Source organism: Artemia sp. Qi Xiang Cuo, chromosome 6 (genome assembly GCF_049724085.1).
Source record: "Artemia sp. Qi Xiang Cuo chromosome 6, ASM4972408v1, whole genome shotgun sequence".
NCBI lineage: Eukaryota > Metazoa > Arthropoda > Branchiopoda > Anostraca > Artemiidae > Artemia > Artemia sp. Qi Xiang Cuo.
The window spans coordinates 81,402,663-81,416,753 of record NC_142799.1 but is presented as its reverse complement, the minus strand read 5'-3'; the positions used below and the strand labels follow the sequence as shown (position 1 = coordinate 81,416,753).

The 14,091-nt window shown below is 34.2% G+C and overlaps 1 protein-coding gene across 7 annotated transcripts in view; it reads right to left on the bottom strand.

The window, feature by feature from the left end:
• The window catches only part of LOC148951656 (E3 ubiquitin-protein ligase COP1-like), an 82,754-nt gene that overhangs the window by 47,040 nt on the left and 21,623 nt on the right, over nucleotides 1-14,091 (bottom strand). For 6 of the 7 annotated variants that reach the window (XM_089091247.1, XM_089091246.1, XM_089091243.1 and 3 more), the window contains exon 2: nucleotides 6,081-11,333. The exons of the other annotated variant lie outside the window; for it this stretch is intronic. In XM_089091247.1, coding sequence (XP_088947373.1) covers nucleotides 9,538-11,322 — 1,785 coding nt within the window. In that variant the 5' untranslated portion in view covers nucleotides 11,323-11,333 and the 3' untranslated portion in view covers nucleotides 6,081-9,537. Of the gene's footprint in view, nucleotides 1-6,080; nucleotides 11,334-14,091 lie in introns of those variants that run through there. 7 annotated transcript variants of the gene reach the window in all.

Below are 14,091 nucleotides of genomic sequence, written 5' to 3'. Positions count from 1 at the left end.
GTCTTGGTTTATCTTATCAATGTTACATTCTGTTGATGTTTCAAAGCGCATTTTGGAATTCTTTCGTTGAAATGTAAGACTTGGAGCATTTTTGTAGTGTTGTGTCATGGTTTACCTTATCAGTGTTACATTCTGTTGATGTTTCAAAACGCATTTTGGAATTTTTTCGTTTAAAAGTAAAGACTTGGAATATTTTTGTAGTCTTGTGTCGTGGTTAATATTATCAGTGTTCCGTTCTGTTGATTATTCAAAGCGCATTTTGGAATATTTTCGTTGAAATGTAAGACTTGGAGCATTTTTGTAGTGTTATGTCATGGTTTCTTTTATCAGTGTTACATTCTGTTGATGTTTCAAAGCGCATTTTGGAATTTTTTCGTTGAAATGTAAGACTTGGAGCATTTTTGTAGTGTTGTGTCATGGTTTACCTTATCAGTGTTACATTCTGTTGATGTTTCAAAGCGCATTTTGGAATTTTTTCTTTGAAACGTAAAGACTTGGAATATTTTTGTATTCTTGTGTCGTGGTTAATATTATCAGTGTTCCGTTCTGTTGATTATTCAAAGCGCATTTTGGATTTTTTTTCATTGAAATGTAAGACTTGGAGCATTTTTGAAGTGTTGTGTCATGGTTTATCTTATCAATGTTACATTCTGTTGATGTTTCAAAGCGCATTTGGAATTTTTTCGTTGAAATGTAAGACTTGGAGCATTTTTGTAGTGTTGTGTCATGGTTTATCTTATCAGTGTTACATTCTGTTGATGTTTCAAAGCGCATTTTGGAATTCTTTCGTTGAAATGTAAGACTTGGAGCATTTTTGTAGTGTTGTCATGGTTTACCTTATCAATGTTACATTCTATTGATGTTTCAAGGTGCATTTTGGAAGTTTATTCGTTGAAACGCATGACTTTGAGCATTTTTGTAGTGTTGTGTCATGGTTTATCTTATCAGTGTTACATTCTGTTGATGTTTCAAAGCACATTTTGGAATTCTTTCGTTGAAACGTAAAGACTTGGGATATTTTTGTAGTCTTGTGTCGTGGTTAATATTATCAGTGTTCCGTTCTGCTGATTATTCAAAGCGCATTTTGGAATTTTTTCGTTGAAATGTAAGACTTGGAGCATTTTTGTAGTGTTGTGTCATGGTTTATCTTATCAATGTTACATTCTGTTGATGTTTCAAAGCGCATTTTGGATTTTTTGTTGAAATGTAAAACTTGGAGCATTTTTGTAGTGTTATGTCATGGTTTATCTTATCAGTGTTACATTCTGTTGATGTTTCAAAGCTCATTTTGGAATTCTTTCGTTGAAACGTAAAGACTTGGAATATTTTTGTAGTCTTGTGTCGTGGTTAATATTATCAGTGTTGCGTTCTATTGATTATTCAAAGCGCATTTTGGCATTTTTTCGTTGAAATGTAAGACTTGGGGCATTTTTGTAGTGTTGTGTCATGGTTTATCTTATCAATGTTACATTCTGTTGATGTTTCAAAGCGCATTTGGAATTTTTTTCGTTGAAATATAAGACTTGGAGCATTTTTTAGTGTTGTGTCATGGTTTATCTTATCAATGTTACATTCTGTTGAAGTTTCAAAGCGCATTTTGGAATTTTTTCGTTGAAATGTAAGACTTGGTGCATTTTTGTAGTGTTGTGTCATGGTTTATCTTATCAGTGTTACATTCTGTTGATGTTTCAAACCGCATTGTGGAATTTTTTCGTTGAAATGTAAGACTTGGAGCATTTTTGTAGAGTTTTGTCGTGGTTTATCTTATCAGTGTTACATTCTGTTGATGTTTCAAAGCGCATTTTGGAATTTTTTCGTTGAAACGTTAAGACTTGGAATATTTTTGTAGTCTTGTGTCGTGGTTAATATTATCAGTATTCCGTTCCGTTGATTATTCAAAGCGCATTTTGGAATTTTTTCGTTGAAATGTAAGACTTGGAGCATTTTTGTAGTGTTGTGTCATGGTTTATCTCATCAATGTTACATTCTGTTGATGTTTCAAACCGCATTGTGGAATTTTTTCGTTGAAATGTAAGACTTGGAGCATTTTTTTAGTGTTGTGTCATGGTTTATCTTATCAGTGTTACATTCTGTTGATGTTTCAAAGCGCATTTTGGAATTTTTTCGTTGAAATGTAAGACTTGGATCATTTTTGTAGTGTTGTGTCATGGTTTAGCTTATCAATGTTACATTCTGTTGAGGTTTCAAAGCGAATTTTGGAAGTTTTTCACTGAAATGTAAGACTTTGAGCATTTTTGTAGTGTTGCGTCGTGGTTTACCTTGTTAGTGTTACATTCTGTTGATGTTTCAAAATACATTTTGGAATTATTTCGTTTAAACGTATGACTTGTGATATTTTTGTAGTCTTGTGTCGTGGTTAATATTATCAGTGTTCATTTCTGCTGATTATTCAAAGCGCACTTTGGAATTTTTTCGTTGTAATGTAAGACTTGGAGCATTTTTGTAGTGTTATGTCATGGTTTATCTTATCAATGTTACATTCTATTGATGTTTCAAAGTGTATTTTGGATGTTTTTCGTTGAAACGTATGACTTTGTGAATTTTTGTAGTGTTGTGTCATGGTTTATCTTATCAATGTTAGATTCTGTTAATGTTTCAAAGCACATTTTGGAATTCTTTAGTTGAAACGTAAAGACTTGGAATATTTTTGTATTCTTGTGTCATGGTTAATATTATCAGTGTTCCGTTCTGTTGATTATTCAAAGTGCATTTTGGATTTTTTTCATTGAAATGTAGAACTTGGAGCATTTTTGTAGTGTTGTGTCATGGTTTATCTCATCAATGTTACATTCTGTTGATGTTTCAAAGCGCATTTTGGAATTTTTTCGTTGAAATGTAAGACTTGGAGCATTTTTGTAGTGTTGTGTCATGGTTTATCTTATCAGTGTTACATTCTGTTGATGTTTCAAAGCGCATTTTGGAATTCTTTCGTTGAAACGTAAAGACTTGGAATATTTTTGTAGTCTTGTGTCGTGGTTAATATTATCAGTGTTCCGTTCTGTTGATTATTCAAAGCATATTTTGGAATTGTTTCGTTGAAATGTAAGACTTGGAGCATTTTTGTAGTGTTGTGTCATGGTTTATCTTATCAGTGTTACATTCTGTTGATGTTTCAAAGCGCATTTTGGAATTATTTCGTTGAAACATAGACTTAGAACATTTTGGTAGTCTTGTGTCGTGGTTAATATTATCAGTGTTCCGTTCTGTTGATTATTTAAAGCGCATTTTGGAATTTTTTCGTTGAAATGTAAGACTTGGAGCTTTTTAGTAGTGTTGTGTCATGGTTTATCTTATCAATGTTACATTCTGTTGATGTATCAAAGCGCATTTAAGAATTTTTTCGTTGAAATGTAAGACTTGGAGCATTTTTGTAGTGTTGTATCATGGTTTATCTTATCAATGTTACATTCTGTTGATGTTTCAAAGCGCATTTTGGACTTTTTTCGTTGAAAAGTCAGACTTGGAGCATTTTTGTAGTCTTGTGTCATGGTTTATCTTGTCAATGTTACATTCTGTTGACGTTTCAAAGCGCATTTCGGAATTTTTTCGTTGAAATGTAAGCCTTGGAGCATTTTCGTAGTGTTGTGACTTGGATTAGTTTTTGTAGTGTTGTGTCGTATATTATCTTATCAGTGTTACATTCTGTTGATGTTTCTAAGCGCATTTTGGAATTCTTTCCTTGAAACGTAAAGACTTGGAATATTTTTGTAGTCTTGTGTCGTGGTTAATGTTATCAGTGTTCCGTTCTGTTGATTATTCAAAGCGCATTTTGGAATTTTTTCGTAGAAATGTAAGACTTGGAGCATTTTTGTAGTGTTGTGTCATGGTTTATCTCATCAGTGTTACATTCTGTTGATGTTTCAAACCGCATTGTGGAATTTTTTCGTTGAAAAGTAAGACTTGGAGCATTTTTTTAGTGTTGTGTCATGGTTTACCATGTCATTGTTAAATTCTGTTGATGTTTAAAGGCGCATTTTGGAATTTTTTCGTTGAAACGTAAAACTTGGAATATTTTTGTAGTCTTGTGTCGTGGTTAATATTATCAGTGTTCCGTTCTGTTGATTATTCAAAGCGCACTTTGGAATTTTTTCGTTGTAATGTAAGACTTGGAGCATTTTTGTAGTGTTGTGTCATGGTTTATCTTATCAATGTTACATTCTGTTGATGTTTCAAAGAATATTTTGGAATTTCTTCGTTGAATTGTAAAACTTGGAATATTTTTGTAGTATTGTGTCGTGGTTTATCTTATTAGAGTTACATTGATGTTTCAAAGTGCATTTTGAAATTTTTTCGTGGAAACGTTAGACTTGGAATATTTTTGTAGTGTTGTGTCGTGGTTTATCTTATCAGTGCTACATTCTGTTGATGAATTCTGTACAAAGTGCATTTTGGAATTTTTTCATTGAATTGTAAGACTGGATTAGTTTTTGTAGTGTTGTGTCGTGGATTATCTTATCAGTGTCACATTCTGTTGATGTTTCGAAGTGCATTATGGAAGACTTGGAATGTTTTTGTAGTGTTGTGTCGTTTTTATCTTATCAATGTTACAACCTTCCCAGCATAAACACGACTTAGTATTTTCCTTATTCATCATGAGCCCTACTCCCAGTCTGTGTACCCCATCCTTCCCGCCAGGCTAAACAAATTTTATATCACCTAATTTCTTTAAATTATTGAAATTATTTTGGCCTCAGGAAAAGCAATGATCCCGGATACCAGTTCAGGACGAGGATCACATATCTTCTCAGGTCTACACCGAAGTGCTTAAGCTGGCTTACAACCGGACAGCAGGAAGTCCCTGGGACCTCAGGTATGAATGGAGGCTTTGTGCAACCTTAGGCCTATCTTGGTCACAACATACTTTTCAGCACTTGGCGATGCTCTTCTATCAACAAGAGTCGAAATGCTGCACAGACAGTCTCAAGCCTATTACCTCCGAATCATTATATATTCATGCCTACAAATATTATGCTACTACTGGGAGGCAGCCTGTAGTAGATAAATTAGCTAGGAAGAGGTTTTATCAGCCCGTTAAAACAGACCAAGCCCAGAAGAATTGTCCATTAATCAGAATCCCGTCCAAATGCTGTGTCGTTTACTAGACTATAATTTCCTTGAGGGGCGCCATTCCTCAAGTGGGAATAGAGTTGAGCGCAAGGTCCCCAGTCTGGCAGGTACCCCGAAAGGGTCAAGGCATTCCTTTGCGGAGGCCGTTGTCCATAGATCCAGATCTTACACCCTAACGCAGCTGTCCTTCTATAGAGGATCCTCCCGCGCTGGTGTTCTGCGTCACCATGCAATTTAACCCATTACTGGGAGAAGGTTTGTAACTCATGGGACGTAAGGACACGCCGGTGGGCCCTATTAAGTGTACATTTGAGGGGCCTTCTTCCTCCTCCACCTGTATTTGTGGCCCGAGGTGAGGGTGCCCCAGTTTCTATTATGGACCCCCAGGGACAAGGTCCCCCCTGGCCCGTACCTCCTATGGAAGTACCCTACATCTCCGTAGGGCGTTCCCCTATCGCCACCTGAGAACACACTGAGTGGTCTGGGGGAGACCCCTAAATAATTTATAGAAATCCGATGGTGGGATCGAACCTGCTCCCACTACTTGAGAGCGGAGAGATCCAAAACCCACTGTGGAATAGACCTCGTGTCTATCCACTAGACGACACCGGGTTGGTCTAGTCCATTCATGTAATGGTCAATTAACATTCAAAAGGATGTTTATTTTAATATAAAAATTATGCTAAATAGTATGGAAAACTTACAAGATTGGAAACTGGTGGTAGTGTAAAGAAAATAGCCGACCCTATCTAATGTTTGGCATTTTTGTTCCTTTTTAGCCTACCCTAAACTGTTGCATAATTCGTAACCTGAGAGCAAAATCGTCCCACTGCCCATCTTACTCAGAACTGAAATCCCAGGATCTTGGGGAAAATCCCAAAAGTGGCAGCACTGGCTAAATATACATTGTCTATTAATAAATAATAATAGATTTCCAAGGATTAGGGATTAAATGTTCAGCAAACTAACCATAAAGGAACAGTAACAATAAACACAAGCAAGAATACATTTATTAAATTTAAAATCACATAAAAATCACAAGTAAATCAAGCGTTCAGGTACCGTACTATAGTGAACACTAAACATTTTTAGACAAGATAGAACTAATAATAGATTATACTTGTAAATTTTAGCACTAGAACGAGATACGAAATCGATTAGAAATATTATCGTTGGCCACAATTTTTTGCCATTTAAAAAAAATACATATTAAGGCAGCTTGGAAGTAATTCGACCCAACTAATAGGTCTTTAAATAAAGAACAGCACAGAATATTTATCGATTTTCTAATAAGAAATAACACCAAAAATATTCCTTAACGCCACTTCACTTTTGCTACATTAAGGTTTTCTTTTTATTTAGTATAAAATTTTTATTTAACTTATTTAAATCTGCTTTTTATCCCAATAATGGCCTTAAAACAAAAATTTCTCACATCAGATACGTTAATCAAGCTGAACTAAAAAATAAATGACAAAAAAGTGTTAATGGTTGTATAGAGTAGTGGTAAGCGGTAACATATGAAGTAGCCTTAGCGTCAATAGGAAGGTCACGTGATCGTTTCAGAATAGGTTAAATGTTGATATTGAGTAATACTACCGATTATGATGAGCGTGTTAAATTATTGATAATTTAGAGTAAATTAACGGGTTATCTGGGTCAATTAAACATAACCATTTCTGAAGTCCCTATATAAACAGCTATAAATATATATTATTCCGATAAATATTTGATATCGTCACATCAATAAATCTCAGATTACTAGAATATTGGCTATGAAGATTACTAAATTGCAAGAATTTTCTAAGGTCAATTACACTAGAACACAGATAACATGGTTCACTGGTTCATCTTATCGTAATAGATATTGTTAATTGGACTGGTCTGGATATTATCATGCATGCATCATTCAGCAAAAGGGCTTAAGCCAAATTTTGATAATGATGAAAGTACCAGCTTTACTCCTAGAGTCAGGAAATGTTATCAGCATTAAAAATTTCAAATTTAGGATAAACATAGTCCCGACTAAGTTCTTACTTGTTTTAAAACACTTAATTAGTTTCATTGGTTGTCATTAACATCAAAACTACTCTCTTTCAAGTATATTTTACCTTCTGGTATTGATTTTTGTCTGTAAAAAATTATTTTACACAGTCGTATGGCAAAATTTTCTGTTTTAGTTTCTGTTTCAAATTTCTGTTTTAGTTTGAGACTTTCCATATGGTCTGCCATTTCCTTTACGTTCCGTATATTTCGTGAAAAGTTTCTGAAAGCTAGGCACGTGAGGTGAACTTTGAAAAAAAAGAAAAGAAGTTAACTTTAAAACCTAAACTTTACATGGAGCTGGGATACTGGGCTGCTAAGGTTTAGCCCCAAAAGTACCGAGCAGCCCTTTTTCAATTTTACTATCCAGTAAAATTTCTCTTCTACTTTTAAACTTTCGCGAAAGCCAAGTTGACACGCCGCCAGTGGCATCTACAAAGGCAAACCAGTCATTTAACTTTACCGAAGATACAAAATACAGGCAAGAGTGTTTCCAATTTTCTTCCTAATCCGAATAAATCGTCTATGACACTAATATTATAATAAAAAACACAAGCAAAAACGGACAATTTTTTTTCTTCCCAATATGGAAGCCTGCAATAATAAGAAAACCCATCCGAGCCATGAAGATAATCTCAAATACTATGATAACGAAAGAAGAAAAACACAAGAAATAAGCCAATTTTTGAACACTTATTTTTAGCAAAAAGATAATTATATCTAGCTTTCCTCTCTTTCAACTTGTCATCATTTGTTATATCAATTTCTTCCTACTGTTAGCCTATGAACCTTAGAGGCAATCAATGTTTTTATTACATAAGTTTTAGATGACAGTCTTTGGACTAAGTAAACTAACCTACAGTGAAAATGGACTAAAAACAAAGAAAAGAAAAACCTAGGAGGGGAGGGGGGCAATCATCTCCCCAATTAACGCCACTGACTCCTCGGTATAAATAAAACTAAAATATGGAAATATATAAGTAACTAACATAGACATGTTAATTTACAGTGGACTACAGCTTTTGAGAGCAGGAGCTTTTGCGAGCTCCTCGCATTTTTCTTCCGTGCTGGGAGCAGAGGTTTATTTTCAAGTATTTGAAGCTGTTGAAAACAGGAGCACATATCTGGTATCTATATAGGTGACAAATCAATGGTGACAGGTAAAATTCTGGTTATTTTGTAATGCCCGAGCCACACCATAGTCACATCTGTGGATAAAAAGCCAAGTTTTATGAATGAAATGGGGTTTTTCTTCTTTGGGGTCATACTTGTATTTCAGAAGCGGAAAATTAAAATTGCAAGAAATTGGTTTTAAAAGTTTGCACCAACGATAATTTGTTTCCAACTATTCCCTACTAATGCTACATCTTCTGAACTTTTGTCAGATTTCTTTTAAAAATAGAAAAACTGCTTTTCCAAGCTTCTATTTTTTCTAGTTTCAAAAAACATGGCTCAAGCCTTGATTCTGGCCAATCAAGAATTTTATGCTTGGAAATTAAATAATGTTCATTTTGGCGTACATTTTGGCGCTGTAGTTGTGCGTAATTTTGATTCTATTGACGAGTGTGACTATAATGTAGCCTGGGAATGAGAAAGAGCAGTATTGTTTCAGTTTCATTGGATGGCGTACAGTGAATATTCACTTTTTTGATTAAAATTTGTATTTGTTACTTATATATTTCTAATTCTATTTATAAATGGAATGGCAGTGCCGTAAAAGAGATTATTTACGCTCCACAGTAGGTTTCACCAACTGAATACAATTAAAAAGGCCCGCTGCAATTAACGTCTACTAGTATGTTAAAACGATTTCCCTTTTCAAATAATAATGACAAACTCCAAAAAACACTAGCTGGTTTTAAACACTATGAATTGTTTAAGTGCTAGTGTTTGAACACATACCGTAATGAGCGTCAGCTAAATAAAGGGGTAAGGAGGTCCATGAATTGTTGTGTGTTCATACCCTTGAAGATCTCATACACCTGACACTACACATGCACAGCATAATTTCTTTGTTTTTTTTCATGGAATTACGTCTGCCAATATCAATACTTGCTTTTATAAATCTTTCTAAATATAAGAGTTATATGAATAGGAAATATAAAGATTTTCATTACACTGACTTAGTCACTGATATTTCATTATTCGAAACACCTCTGTTGACAACTATCTTAGCAATAAGTTTTAGCCTCAAAATGTGTGTGAAACCCATCACTTCGCAAATTACCGCAGATATCTTGTACTTTCTGCTGTATTGCAACAAACAGTTGAGAAGCTTGTGACAATTAATTCTCTGAGACATCATGGAATAAATTGGCGTTTCCTACTCCTAACAAACGATTAGATGCTGTACATTTTAAATATCCCCTCCCCACTCTATAGGTTTTATAGGTAGATTGTTCTAATTCATCCAACCTCTAGGACTTTCACAATCCCTTGACTATTTGCTGCTACAATATAATTTGAATTCCTCTTCCAACAAACAGCAGAGACAAACTCATTATTCTCCTCTTCTTTGTTACCTCTATCTAAAACATTTTTCACGCGACCGAACTTAAAATCCAAAATAGGATTGGACATTTTCTTATAGTACAGATAGACAGCATTGTTTTCAGACCCACAGGAAACAAAATCGCCGCTTGCTGCTAATCCAACAAAGTTCTTTTCATTTACGTGTCCTTTGAAAGTCCGGAAGGAGTTTAGCTGAGACGTGCTCCACAGCTTCAGTTGGCTGTCTGTTGAAGCAGACACAATCTCAGAACTAGACACAAATTTAACATAAGAGACAGCTTTTTTATGCTCTTTATAAACCATCAATGGACTTTTTGAATTTCGAATATCATAATAATATACACTATGGTCGGCTGAACCGTAGGCAAGATGGTACCTGCTTTCTGGATTAAATCTAACACAACATATATTCGCCTTAGCTTCGATCGTTGCAACACTGTGGCTAGCATTAAGGGACCACAGTTTCAGCTTTGCATCGTCACTGCCAGAGGCTAGCAAATTGGTATCAACACGGTTAAAATCAACAGTCCAACAGCGACGTTCATGCTCTTGATAGCTCCGAAGTCTCTTACCAGTTGAAACATCCCATATAGTTACGTTTCCTTCGTAGTCGCTACTGCCAAGGTAGTTCTTATGAAAATAATTGTATGTCAGCCAACTGACTTTCGAACTTCCAACAATTTCAAGGACTGGATAATGCAATTCCATAGCACTATTAACAATTGAGGAAAACTCATAAAGTTTTACTCTTTTTGTAACACCTGCAACCGCAAAGTAATCCCCGTCTTTGTCAAATTCTATACTCGAGACGATACTGGAATTGTTAAATACATCACTCGCATAGTGAACAGTCGATAGCGGACGTAAACTAGAATACCGTGTAAATTTAGAGAGCAAATTACTAAATTCCTCAGTATCACCACCAGTATCAAGATGAAAATCATTAGTCTTCTTCTCAAGGTAAAATGCTTCTAAGTCATCCATCTGTTCATATAGCCTTTTTCGTTTCATGTCAGAGATTCCACGGACGGTTTCAGCAACATTGTTAACTTTTGGAGCCATTTTGTACGGAATATCAGGCACAAGTGGGGATTCAGTGGCCTCTGTAACAGAGGGACATATACTGCGGATGCTTTCACTGACTGAAAACTCATCACGCTCAATGAACGCTAGTTCCTGGTTAAGCCGTTCGATTTCGTCCTGCCTTTTATTCTTAATGATTGTCAGAAATTCCTTCATTAGTTCCAATTGATTCAACTTTAGATCACTTTCAAGTTGTTTTTTTCGCTCAGTCAAAATATTCAACATCAGATTCACGTCAGGCAAGGTGACTTTGATGTCGCTGGACTGTAAACCTTCAACAAAATCAGGATAGCTCGATTTATTTATAGTTAATTTCTGATCAATTCCACGCTTTGCTTTAGCAATTAACTCATTAAGTAGGAAGTTTGGAAATATTTTTTTCTGACACTGAAAAATAAAGTTACATTTAGGACATCGATCTGACGCTTCGAGGCTTCTGGTAATGCATCCATAGCAAAAACTATGCCCACAAATTGTAACAAATGCTTCCTCGATAATTTCAAAGCAAATAGGACACAGAAACTCATTATTTCTGTCTAGTATAGTACTCTTACCAGAGCTTTCGTTAAATTTCCCTCTTTTTGAATTTGAAGCCATTTCCAAATTACCTAAAATAAAACACCAGTTACTTGGTGAAGATACACGTATATCTTTATCTTTTACACCAAATTTTGGTCTGGCAGACACCACGCACCATAAGATAAAACTAGGAGGGATATTTACAAAAAAACTTAATGAAAAAACAAAAAAAAAAAATCAAAACAAAGAGAAAAAAAACTCAATGAAAAAACGACGAAGGAGACTGCGGCCAGTAGGCCTAGAGAGAAAAGATGAAAAACTAAAACAACGCGGATATTTCGCCTCTATACAAACTAGGCGTCCTCAGCACAAGAGAAACAAAGATAAAAAAAAAAACTAAACTAAAAACAAATAAACCACCACCAATATTAATAAAATACAATTGTCGTAACTGATCCACGAAATAAAAATAAGCTATTAGAGTTACTTCGATACTTTTGTCATGGCTGGCCAGTTCGGCCAGCCATGCCGAACTGGCTGCCGAACATGAAAGATCATGAAGATCTTTCATGAGGGGTATTAAGAAAACTAGATGGGAATGGTAGTTAGTTGTCAAGAATTACACCACAACTTTTGATCATGGAATGCACGGAATAATAAAATCACACCAACAAATAAATGAATAAGCTTCTAGCATACTTTATATGGTAAAAGAAAAATATTCTGCTTTATGACAAAAAAGAAATTTTTAGCAAAAATACATTGATCAAGCCTAAATCAATATTTAAAAAACTAGATGAGACTTTTGACCATTGAAAATGCCTCTAACATTACTTATGACACCTAAATGATACCAGGTCCCATTACAGATCAGTAATTAATAGCTGACAAATTGAGAGAATTCATTCAAGAGATTTGATCAATTAAAACAGTAAAAAGAGCATGGATAGGGGATTAGGTGACCACCCTATTTGATGTTCTACCATTTTATATTATTCCATATTCAAACAAATATACTTGACTAAGCCTAGGAGCAGATACAGAAATTGTATTTGAAGGGGGCAACCAACAAAACCTGGGCTCTTCCATCAGTATTTTTCACCCCCAACGCCCCAGTAATGAATCCCAATCCCGACCATGTGGAGGGGGGCAAAGATGAAATTCTATTATTTCTTATTATTAAGTGGCATTAGTATACAGACTAATAAGATACCCATATCAAATTAAAGCCACAAACCTTGTAGATTGATTTATATCTCGTTACTACAATAAAGAAATTAATTTAGGATCGTAGAACTTACTAAACAATTTAATATATCTTTAAAGTAGGTTCTAAAATCCTGAAAATACTTCGTATGTTTTGTGTTTGCAACAGCAACACGTTTAAGCAGTTTAGCAGTTGCACTATGCAAAGAACATAATTTTTTTTTTGCAAAGCAAGAAATTGCACATTTTTTATTATGGATCAAAATTCTTCAGATGAGCAGTAGAGTGACAAGGAACTGTCAGACAATAAGTGTGCTAATTATGCACTAAGAGACACGACAAAAACTGTACTCCAAATTCAATTATTATTATTAACGATACTTAATCATTTGTTATCATTTTCATTCAAGGACAACTGATGACACAAAATTGTAAGCTATTTTTATTACAATAATTGCAGAATGGGTTATTAGCTTAGCCCCTTTTATGCATAATGAGCATTTTAGGGGCTAATCTGTCATTTTAGCATAAACATAATAATGAATAATTAATAATTACTGATGATAATTGAGTTCTGGAAAATACCCAATTGTATCTGTTTGTAACAACTTCTCAGGAGACTCCTACCATTAGCAGGTCTTAATTTTGAACCATTTTCTGATTTGGTTTGACATTTGATGTTAACAATTTTTTTTGTAAAGATCGGTTATCAAAGATACTAAAACAACGAGCAGAAATACACCTTAAATAAGTCCGGCTTAAAATGAAGAGAATTAATACACATGAATAGTTGAAACTAAAAACAAACAGAAACTAAAATAAATAAAAATATAAATTTAAAAGAAACACAACTTATCAAATAGGCATAAACAATTTGTATTATTGCTCGGCTCAAAAAACACTCTAAAGACAAGACTGTCATTAGTACTTTACTAAAAAGTGTATTTCTTTGTCATTATATCAAAATGAGAATATATAAGCATTTATCAAGTTTAAGATAATTAAGTTCTTATTTTCAAAACAATTTTACCATTGATAACCAATTTAATTTTACGCTTATAAAAGGACATCTATTATTATGCTTCCCCTTTCCGCCAAACCTACCTAAAAGATAGTGTTATCTGCCCTTTTTCGAAAAGGTTCAACCCTTGTCAATGCATAATACAAAAAATCTTTCTTACAACAAATAAACTTGGGATAACTTAATGTTTCGAAGGAAACTTATTTGCATCACCATCTCAGCTATCTAATCCATTTTGCTCAAAAGTGTCAAAAATTTAGAACTAGATAAACTTTTAAAACGTGAATTCCCAATGAAGCGATCCCTTTAGTTCTCAGTAAAGCACAAACGGCACTATAACTTTTAGGGAGGATGGTTAGCCCAAATCTCCTTTATAGTAATTTCTGTTCGTTTTAAGTTCTACATCACTATCAATTTCAATGTCTGTTATGTTTAGGTTTCATTTATTCATTCATACTAATTCGTTTCTTTATGTTAGACTTACTATGGCCATTTCTGCTCATTTCAAGTCTTCATTTTTTTTTATTTCCTTTAAAAACTTTTGTTTATATTTTTTCTAGTTCAATCTTTTTTACTTTTTAATGAGATACTTTTATGGTGTACTAATTGTAGACACATTT